The 11,948-nt window shown below is 38.7% G+C and overlaps 1 protein-coding gene across 1 annotated transcript in view; it reads right to left on the reverse strand.

Moving 5' to 3' along the window:
• Positions 1 to 5,659: 5,659 nt before the first annotated feature.
• The window catches only part of LOC139561609 (zinc finger protein 721-like), a 39,990-nt gene continuing 33,701 nt past the window's right edge, over positions 5,660 to 11,948 (reverse strand). Inside the window, 3 exon segments of the mRNA XM_071378829.1 lie at positions 5,660 to 8,198; positions 10,217 to 10,666; positions 11,610 to 11,796. Of these exon segments, the coding sequence (XP_071234930.1) occupies positions 6,793 to 8,198; positions 10,217 to 10,666; positions 11,610 to 11,796 (2,043 nt within the window). The 3' untranslated portion in view covers positions 5,660 to 6,792.

Here is an 11,948-nt window from a genome sequence, read left to right on the forward strand (position 1 = left end):
TACTATTTCTAGGGTCATTTTTAGATCAATGTTATGCATTTTCAGCCATTCCTGAACCTGAGACCAGAAACAGGTTACCTGAGGGCAATATCAAAATAAATGGTCTATTGATTCTGTATCCTCACAACAAAATCTGCAGAGCTTCGGTGATTTTATGCCCCAAATATTCAACAATTTGTTGGTGGCAAGAATTCTATATAATAATTTCAGCTGAAAAGCACGAAGTCTTTTTCCATGGACCAAAAATCTCTTCCCAACTATTTTGCAATCTGTATGGCACAGTTGTCAACATCCTGGTCCTCAAATGAAACTGGTATACTTTCCTATTTATGCTATTTTTATTTCTCTGCCAGTTTTGATCCTTTATATTGGGCAGACAGACCAGTTCCCTACCTCCTCCCTCTGCCACCCGCCTCCTCCATTTTTGGGGCAATGCTGTAATCAATTGGTTGTACTCTTGGATTGAGCAGACCTTCCCGTACAATTCTGATAACTCCATGAAGGACATAGCTCTACCATTACAATTTACAATATAATTTAAGAACAAAATACCCTTTTCAAACATCTTTCCCATAAATACAGGTATTTTATCAACCAGCACATTTGAGTTCAGCCATAATATTTGTTGTAATATTTGTTCTATCTTTTCAGGGGGATGAAATTGTAATTGTAGCCAGCTCTGCAATGCTTGTTTGAAAAAGACAGATACTTTGAAAAAAGTATAATTTTCAATTATTGGAAAATGAGACATGGCAATCTGCACAAAGGTAAAAAGGCAATTTTTAAACAATGGATGAGCTTTTCTTAGTAATCTACTTGAGAACCATTTAGGGTTCAAGTAAAACTGTTGAATGAGTGAAGCTTTTAGAGAGAGGTTTAGTGCTTTTATATTTAATAATCTCAACCCACCCAATTCATAGTCATTATATTGATGGGCTCGTTTTATTTTGTCTGGTTTAGCGTCCCAGAAAAGCGAAATATTTTTTTCTCATATGATTTGAAAAACGAATCATCAGGAGTAGGCAGCGCCATAAGTAAGTGAGTAAACTGAGATATGACTAAGGAGTTAATCAGGGCAATTTTTCCATAAATAGACAGGTATTTACCTCTCCATGGTTGCAGGATCTTGTCTATTTTTACAAGTTTTCTATTGAAATTCATTGTGGAGAGCTTATTTATATCTTTTGTGATATGAATACCGAGTATGTCTACTTCACCATCAGCCCATTTTATAGGTAAGCTGCAAGGTAATGTAAAAGTTGTATTTTTTAAGGATCCAATACGTAATATGTACACTTGTACAGGTTTTAGTCCACAGAGTACAGAAAAGTTATCTAGATCTTTAATGAGACATCGCAGGGATCTAACTTGCGGACTTAATATAAAACTTGAGTCATTGGCATACATGAACACCTTTGTTTTTAAGCCTTGGATTTCTAATCCTCTAATGTTGTTATTGGATCTGATTTTAATAGCTAGTATTTCGATGGCCATAACGAATAGGACAGCGGACACCCTTGTTTAACTCCTCTTGACTATTCAAAACTCTCTGAGAAGTAGCCGTTATTTACTATTTTACACCTGGTGTTGCTATACATTATTTTTACCAATTTTATAAGAGAATTACCGAAACTGAAAAAATCCAGGCATTTATAAATAAAATCCAGTCTTACTTTATCAAATGCCTTTTCAGAATCCGCTGTAAATACCATTCCTGGCTTCTTATATGTTTCATGATGTTCTATTATTTCTAGTAGTTGTCCTATATTATCTCCAATGTATCGTCCATGTAAAAAACCTGTCTGATCAGGATGAACAATACCTGGTAAAACCCTTTTAATTCTGAGTGTTATGCATTTTGCTAGTAGTTTTGCATCACAACATTGAAGTGTAAGAGGCCTCCAGTTTTTTAGATAGACTGGGTCTTTATATTTGCCATCTGGGTCTTGTTTTAATAATAGAGAAATCAGACCTTCTGGCTGAGTACCTGACAGACTACCATTTCTATAGGAGTAGTTAAAGCAATCTAACAATGGAGCTTTTAGTATATCAAAATAGGCTTGATATACCTCTACCGGTATGCCATCAAGCCCTGGGGTTTTTCCAGACAAAGGATTTAATAGCCTCAAAAAGTTCTTCCTCTGTAATTGGGCCTTCGCACTGATCTTTCTGTACATTTGTTAATTTTCCATGTTTTATATTATTTGTAAAGAATTCCTTACCATAATCTTCATTCAGTGGGAGAGGATGAAACGGAAAAGAGAACATCTGCCTAAAATAATCAGCTTCCTCTTTTAAAATATCATTCGGAGAATCACAGATGACTCCGTCTTCAGTAACGAGTTTCTGCAAATTATTTTTGTTAGCGTTCCTGTATTGGAGATTCAGGAAGAATTTTGTGCATTTTTCTCCATATTCCATCCAGTTTGCTTTATTTTTGTAATAGTTTACATTAGATCGTTCTTGAATAAGTTCAAGTTCTTTTTGTTTTTCCGCTAACTTACTTTGTATCTCTGTAGTATCGTTTTTATTGCCATCTACCTGTACTATTAGTTCATGGATTTCCCTTGTTAGTCTTGTCTCTTTAGCCAGAAACTGCTTTTTTATTATTGATGAATATTGAATTGAATGACCCCTGAAGGTACATTTAAAGGTATCCCAAACAATAAGGAGATTTGCTGAACCTATATTATACTGGGAAAATACAGTTATAAATTATTTTGTCTTAGTTAAAAATAAATTGTCCTCCAGTAAACTTTGATTTAAATTTCCAATATCCTCGTCCACGTGGAAACTCTATAAGAGTTATGCGAAGGCCAATTAGATGATGATCCGATCACATTCTGTCTCCTATTGAAACTGTTTTAACCTTTGATACAAGAGAGAAGAGACGAGAAAGTAGTCAAGACGACTAGCTTGATTAAGTCTCCTCCATGTATATCTCACTAGGTCGGGGTTTTTTAGTCTCCAAATATCCACTATTTCTAATGTGTCCATAATATCTGTGATTTCCTTAAGGGCACGGTGATGATAGTTTGTAGAGTGATTACCTTTACGGTCCATTGAGGTACTTAACACTGTGTTATAGTCTCCTACCATAATGATTAGATCATTTGTTGCCTGTAAGTTCAATAAATTGGTGTAAATGTTTTAGAAGAAGTATGGATCATCCTGATTTGGACCATATAGATTAATGAGCCAAATTTCTTTTTCGGCCACTTTCATATTCAAAAGGATACACCTTCCTTGTGAATCATTCCTGATTATTTGTACATTCAGATCAACATTTTTCTTTATTAATATCATCACACCCTTTGAGTTCCTTTGTCCATGACATAAAATTATTTCACCACCACATTCCTTTTTCCACGCAACTTCATCTAAGGATTTAGAGTGAGTTTCCTGTTAACAGTACATGTTATATTCCTTTTCTTTTAGCCATGTAAAGACTGATCTTTTTTTATAATCTGCTAAACCATTACAATTATAACTGGCTATACTTACTTCACCCCTTACCATAACTAGATACTATTCTCCGTCTAAATTGACCATCATTAGTGCTTGTAAAGTTACTGCCATCAGAGGTATTATGAAGGTCAAAACTAGGACTTTCAAATGTCTGATATTTAGAATTCAAGAAATAGGTTCTAGCAATATTTTGTATATTCCCTTGCCTGTTTGCCTGTGAGCCAATGCCACAGATGTTAGAAAATTGAGACAAATGATGTGTGTAACAAATCTGAGTAGGTTGATGTCTATGATGTTGGATATGATATAATGAGAGTGTGTATGATGTCTGTATAAGAGTAAGACTATAATGTGTGATGTCCAAATAAATAATAACTGCCAATTTGCATGGTTGAGTGTCTATGTGTGTTACATGTAGTGCGTATAGACTTAATATTCATAATTGTAATCCATATCGTATCAACGTCATAGTTGCATCATAATTACCTTTAATATAATTGAAAAACACATCCCAGCGTTTCCATAGCAATTGACGTTTCACATGATCATGAAAGAGACATTGCATTACTCTAGAGACGGCTTCACTACAGTACAAATGTATTCAGTACAATATGTTATTATTCCCCAATGCCCCTATTCTGATATCTTCCCCTTGCTTGTTGTAAACATATATAACCTTGTAGACAAATACATAAAAAAAGTTAGACAAACAATAAACACATTAAATTATAAAACAGTTCGACGAGAGAGAGGGAGAGAAGAGAAGAGAAAAGAGTGAGAGAAGAGAGCGAGATCAGGTGTGTGTATGTATAAGTCCGTATTTGTAAGCAAGCATGTAATTGAGTATGTGTGTGTTTATATCCACTTCATAATGTTCAGATATTTTAAACAGTTCCCATACCTTTTTTTTCTCGTAACCTGAAGTCCCTGTAGAATTTAGTACAGCCACGGTGTTATGGAGCTGTCTCGCAATAGCTGTCCATCTATAAAGAGTTTGTCCACAATGATAAAGGCTCTACCATCCTTAAAGACTCTACCATCCTTCCTTTGTTGTCTTTGTACCGGATACAGTCTCTTACGACGTTCGTTTATCTCCTTTGGAAATTGGTCATTGAGACAGAATTTGGTCCCTTTATTAAGCTCCCGTCCTCTGCTTTTGATCAGCTCCTTTTGTTGGTACTGTTCAAATTTTACGATGATCGGTCAGAGACCCTTGGTCTTGTCGCCAAGTCTGTGTACTCGGTGGAAAGCCACCTTGTTCACAGTCTCTAGAGGAAGTTTCAAGGCGGATTTCATGAATTCTCTGATCGCGCCCTCTGGATTATTGGAATTCCTCAAAAATACGAGAATAAAAATTGATTTTCACTGGTCGCGCTTTCTGGATTATTGGTATTCCTCAGGAATACCAGGGGAAAAAAAGATTTTCACGCATGCTACGACTTTGTATGTCTAGTAGCGTCTCCTTCATCACCCTGTTTTCCCTGAGTAGACCATCCATGTTGGAATCGTGTATCTTTACCTTGGCTGTGAGTGTCTTGTTTTCTCTTTGGAGGTTGAGAATTTCACTCTGGCTGAACTCTAAACTCCCCCTCAGCCCTGCTACCTCCTCACACAACCTTTCCAGTGTTGCATGGATTCCAGCCAGAGCACTAGCCTCTACCTCAGTGGTAAGTAAATCATCCGTGTCTGTAGATGAATCTGTTTTTCTTTTTTTTGTTGGGTTAGTTATTTTGTGAGGTGGTCGGATCTTTCCACGAAGGAGTATGATGTTCCTCCATAGCGTAAGCGGTTGGTACTCGTCAATTTCCCTCAGGATCTGCTTGGTATACAGATTTGCTCTATTCTGCAACCAGTTGTTTTACGAAAAGATAACAATGAGTCTTTCCCACGACGACGATGACAGGTGTCTGTAGTACAGCCAGCTAGCACTCGCGGAATCCACGCAACAACAAAAAAAAAGGAACACAAACTTGCAGTCCCAGCCGTAAAGGCTAACCGCGTTGTGGAATCCTTAGTAACAAAACTTTAGTTCGGATTAAAATCGATTTAATGAAAAATACTAATTATATGACCCTGCACATGTGGATGACAAGCGGAAGCTTACCTCTTAACTGATGTCTTAGAATTCAGAAAAAGTTAACGGCCTCCGACCCCAACGACAAAATACAGCAGTAGAATATTTATCAAAAAGGCCCCAGAGAGAGAGAGGTTCTAAAAACAGGCCGTCTGCAGACAAAGAAAAATAACCTGCCAACAATGACTTATATACAGTCCAGCCTCGCTTGTAAACTCCTCCCACAACCAGTTACAACTGATTCACACAATACAGGAATACCCCCTTATCCAATCACTACTCCCCTAGTTACAAAACATCCCCCTTATCCAATCACTACTCCCCTAGTTACAAAACATCCCCCCCCCTTATCCAATCACTACTCCCCTAGTTACATCCCCCTTATCCAATCACTACTCCCCTAGTTACAAAACATCCCCCTTATCCAATTACTACTCCCCTGGTTACATCTCCCTTATCCAATCACCACTCCCCTGGTTACATCTCCCTTATCCAATCACTACTCTCCTGGTTACAAAACATCCCCCTTATCCAATCACTACTCACCTGGTTACAAAATATCCCACTTATCCAATCACTACTCCCCTAGTTACAAAACATCCCCCTTATCCAATCACTAATCCCCAGGATACAAAAAATGTGTGGCTAATTTGAAGAATCGAAAATATTAAATATATTTTGTTTTAACACTGTTGGTTACTACATGATTCCATGTGTTATTTCATAGAACAGATTCCCTTAATTAATTAGAAAAATGTCTAACAATGAATAAACAAATTATATCTTGTTTTGCTCAGAAAACTTGGGGGCCAAATAAAACCACCAACGAGCCGCTTATTGGGAAACCTGCATCAGATCTGGACATATTGTATCCATATCTGACTACGACATTGAGTGTTCACAACTCTCCAACACCATCCCTCAGTTGTTCACCTAACAAGTGGTGGTTGTCTGAACTGCAGATTGTCCATTTCATACACAAAGAGCAGCAACATTACCTGTTAGGTTCAGACAACAGCCCCATTATATCATTACTGTGACATTGGACTGAACAGGATCAGGAGGACCAGCTAGAGTTGGTCCACAGGTGTATCTCAATACTCTCTTAGTCCCTTCTCTGTGTCCTCATTTACTTTCTTTGTGGATGCTTTTTTTTTTATATATACACGTTTCAGCAGATTAGTCTTCTGAAATGATATTTTATCAGACTGAGCAGCCATGTTTTTTCAGATAGAATCTTTTCCCCTAAATTATTTATCTCCTGTGTGAATCAGTATATGTCTACTTAGGTCCCTCTTCTGAATAAAGCTCCTCCCACAGTCACCACAGCTAAAAGGTTTCTCTCCTGCATGAGTCAGTTTATGCATGGTTAGGTGCCCCTTTCGATTGAAGCTTTTCCCACAGTCACCACAGCTAAATGGTTTCTCTCCTGTGTGAATCAGTATATGTCTCCTTAGGTCCCCCTTCAGAATAAAGCTCCTCCCGCAGTCATCACAGGTGAATGGTTTCTCTCCTGTGTGAGTCAGTATATGCATGGTTAAAGGCTCCTTCCGATTGAAGCTTTTCCCACAGTCGCCACAGCTAAATGGTTTCTCTCTTGTGTGAGTCAGTTTATGCATGGTGAGGTGCCCCTTTCGATTGAAGCTTTTCCCACAGTCACCACAGCTAAATGGTTTCTCTCCTGTGTGAGTCAGTTTATGTTCAGTTAGGCTCACCTTCCGATTGAAGCTTTTCCCGCAGTCACCACAGCTAAACGGTTTCTCTCTTGTGTGAGTCAGTTTATGCATGGTTAAGTGCTCCTTCCGAATAAAGCTTTTCCCACAGTCACCACAGATAAATGGTTTCTCTCCTGTGTGAGTCAGTTTGTGAGTAGTTAAGGTCTCCTTGCGATTGAAGCTTTTCCCACAGTCACCACAGGTGAATGGCTTCTCTCCTGTGTGAGTCAGTTTATGCCTGTTTAGGTGCTTCTTGTGATTAAAGTTTTTCCCACAGTCACCACAGATAAATGGCTTCTCTCCTGTGTGAATCCTCATGTGATTGGACAGATCTCCTTTGTGTTTGGGATCCAATGGTGGGCTGGGATCCAATGGTGGGCTGGGATCCAATGGTGGGCTGGGATACAATGGTGGGCTGGGATCCAATGGTGGGCTGGGATCCAATGGTGGACTGGGATCCAATGGTGGACTGGGATCCAATGGTGGACTGGGATCCAATGGTGGGCTGTTGTCAAGTCCTACTGTGTCGCTGCTTACAGCTGAACTGTGGCTGGAGGCATTGTTTTGATTATCTGGAGGGTCACAGGGAACGTAGAGACCCTTAATGAGGGTCACAGTGCCAAAAGGTTTGAGATCCACTGGGTTAGAGTCTCTCTCTCTGTTTTCCTCAGTCTGGGTTTGGGGAAGAGTCAAGGACCAAAGTGGGTCCTCCTGATCACATTCACTTTTCACACAGGAAGGAGTGAATATGGAGTGTTTGGTATCAAAGAGCCCTTGAAGCTGCTCTTCCTTCTGACTGGTCCTGACTTCCTCCTGTTCCTCTTTAATCTGTGTGGGCTCTGGGTCCTTCTCCCCCAGACTGGGACTCCAATCCTGCTCACAGTGCTGCTGCTCAGGGGGAACTTCCTCTTCAGAGACAGAAAGAGAGAACTGCAGGGAGTCTGGAGGGAAGGAGAGGAGGAGCAGAGGTTATTTATATACTACAGAATTAAATAGAACACTTGAATCACAAATGTGAATTATAGATCAATGATTTCTTAATTGAAAATGTCTTTACTGGTATTGATCCTAAATAATAACAGGAGCTAAAATAATGTGCAATACATATAAATCATTTTACTGCTCCCAAACTTGATATTTTAATAAAGCTTGTAAACGTCCTAATAATGTGAAAGAATGCTCAGAAAACTAGATGTTTTGATCACCGTATGCTTACTAGAGGTCGGCCGATTTCACGTTTTCATAACAATCGGTAATCGGCACTTTTGGACACTGAATTACATTGCACTCCACGAGGAGACTGCCTGGCAGGCTGACTACCTGTTATGTGAGTGCAGCAAGGAGCCAAGGTAAGGTGCTAGCTAGCATTAACCTTATCTTATAAAAAACAATCATTCTTAACATAATCACTAGTTAACTACACATGGTTGATGATATTACTAGTTTATCTAGCTTGTCCTGCGTTGCATATAATCGATGCAGTGCCTGTTAATTTATCACAGTCTACTTCGCCAAACATGTGATTTAACAAGCGCATTCGTGAAAAAAGCACTGTCGTTGCACCAATGTACCTAACCGTAAACATCAACACCTTTCTTAAAATCAATACTCAAGTATATATTTTTAAACCTGCATATTTAGATAATATTGCCTGCTAACATGAATTTATTTTAACTAGGGAAATTGTGTCACCTCTCTTGCGTTCTGTGCAACAGAGTCAGGGTATATGCAACAGTTTGGGCCGCCTGGCTCGTTGAGAACTAATTTGCCAGAATTTTACAAAATTATGACATAACATTGAAGGTTGTGCAATGAAACAGCAATATTTAGACTTAGGGATGCCACCCGTTAGATAAAATACAGAACGGTTCTGTATTTCACTGAAAGAATAAACGTTTTGTTTTCGAAATGATAGATTCCGGATTTGACCATATTAATGACCTACGGCTCGTATTTCTGTGTGTTATTATATTATAATTAAGTCTATGATTTGATAGAGCAGTCTGACTGAGCGGTGGTAGGCAGCAGCAGGCTCGTAAGCATTCATTCAAACAGCACTTTCGTGCGTTTGCCAGCAGCTCGTCGCTGTGCTTCAAGCATTGAGCTGTTTATGACTTCAAGCCTATCAACTCCTGAAATTAGGCTGGCAATACTAAAGTACCTATTAGAACATCCAATAGTCAAAAGGTATATGAAATACAAATGGTATAGAGAGAAATAGTCCTATAATAACTACAACCTAAAACTCCTTACCTGGGAATATTGAAGACTCATGTTAAAAGGAACGACCAGCTTTCATATGTTCTCATGTTCTGAGCAAGGAACTTAAACGTTATCTTTTTTACGTGGCACATATTGCACTTTTACGTTCTTCTCCAACACTTTGTTTTTGCATTATTTAAACCAAATTGAACATGTTTCATTATATATTTGAGACTAAATAGATTTTATTGATGTATTATATTTAGTTAAAATAAAAGTGTTCATTCAGTATTGTTTTAACTGTCATTATTACAAATATATATATAAAAATCGTCCGATTAATCGGTATCGGCTTTTTTTGGTCCTCCAATAATCGGTATCGGCGTTGAAAAATCATAATCGGTCGACCTCTAAAGCTTACTTCTATTATGACCTCACGGCGTTTTAAGATGAGCAGAGTCAGGGGTCTACAGGACTGAAGCCGTACTCTGCCTACTGCCATCATCAATATAATATTGAATTACTAGTGTGAACGTAAACGTACTTACTGTCTCTAATGAAATGCATTGGAGTCAGAGAGGCTGTGCTATTTAAATAATATTTTCCTCACAGATAACTTTTTAATTATGCCCGGTGAATCTTAGCTATAATATAAACTGTTCTTTAAAAATGGATGTAATGGAGATCCCTGTTACCAGAAACAGTTTATTAACTAAGTAGAACCGTAGCTAGCAAGGTATTAGATCTACATACGAACCTATTCTACATAGTTGTATCTCCGGTGTGATCCGCAGCAGTCTCCGTAGCAGATCATTCTCTTCCTGGTACTCTGCTACAGTTTCCTCAACCGCACCAAAAATCTCCACAGCAGCAGATGCCGTTAAACATTCATTTAAAAACACACAGAACAACTGTAGTTTAGATGTTTTCAGTGGACTGAGAGTTGGGTATTCAGCTCGTACGGCTTCTTGACGTGGGTCCTCCTGATCACATTCACTTTTCACACAGGAAGGAGTGGATATGGAGTCTTTGGTATCAAAGCGCCCTTGAAGCTGCTCTTCCTCCTGACTGGTCCTGACTTCCTCCTGTTCCTCTTTAATCTGTGTGGTTTCTGGGTCCTCCTGTCCCAGACTGGGACTCCACTCCTGCTCACAGTGCTGCTGCTCAGGGGGAACCTCCTCTTCAGAGACAGAGAGCTGCAGGGAGTCTGTAGGGAAGGAGAGGAGGAGCAGAGGTTACCTATATAGACTTTAGACATGCCTGAGTGCACAATGCCATTTCTAAATGCTTATATATTTATTTAGACAGTGAAACGAACATTTACAAATGTGGATCTATACTCCAGAATTTGGGATTTGAGATCAAATGTTTAATATGAGGTGACAGTACAGAATGTCACTTTTTATTTGAGAGAATTTTCATAAAATCCGTTTTACCATGTAGAAATCAAAGCACTTTATGTGTCTAGTCCCCCAACGTGAAGAAGTCATAAGCGTTTGGATAAATGAACTTAGTGTATTACAGTAGTCAAAAGTGTAGTATTTGATCCCATATTCCTTACACACATTCATCTTGTGAAACCACAAACTTGTTGAATGCATTTGCAGTTTGTTTTGGTTGTGTTGTGGGTTTTACCCAATAGGAAGTGAATGGTGAATAATGTATTCTATAAGCTTGGAGTCCCTTTTATTGTAAATACAATAGAATCTGTTTCTGGACAATAATGAATGAATCTTCAATGACGACAAGTGAGAAAGTTAAAAGAAACAAAGATCATCACATCCCCCCCAGAATGCTGACCTCCCCTGTTATTGGGGAGGGGGCGTTATGATTTTCATTCCTGATTTTGACGGAAATTATCTTCATTATTCATGATTTATTCGTGATTATCCGTAATCATAGTATCATCCACATGAATGTATAAGTGTTCAGAAACATTTATATTCTCATTTACAATTTAAAAAATTACTGCAAAAGTACAATACATTACACTTGAAATGTTAGTCATTTAGCAGACGCTCTTATCTCCAGCAATTACAGGAGACATGAGGGTTAAGTAACTTGCTCAAGTGCACATGGACAGATTATTCACCTAATGTGGAAATAGTGAAGGGGTCTGAATACTTTCCGAATGCACTGTACATACGTACCTGTTCTACATAGTTTAACCTCCGATGTGATCCGAAGCAGTCTCCGTAGCCGATCATTCTCCTCCTGGTATTTCAGTACCGTTTTCTCAACTTTCTCGAAAATCTCCACAGTAGCCGCAGTTAAGCGCTCATTTAAAAACACATGAAACGACTGTCGTTTAGACATTTTAAGTTGACTGGTAGCTATTTAGTTAGCTATTCAGCTGGTAGCTTCTCCCACGAGGAAAGAACGGTGTTCACGAAAGAAAAGTCCACTCGCAAGCTCACTTCCGCCTGTATCAGCGGGTGGCAAGCCCATAAACACAGCGCCTCTATGTAGATGGAGCGTTAACTACAAGG

This window comes from Salvelinus alpinus, chromosome 31, assembly GCF_045679555.1.
Source record: "Salvelinus alpinus chromosome 31, SLU_Salpinus.1, whole genome shotgun sequence".
In the NCBI taxonomy this organism is placed as follows: domain Eukaryota; kingdom Metazoa; phylum Chordata; class Actinopteri; order Salmoniformes; family Salmonidae; genus Salvelinus; species Salvelinus alpinus.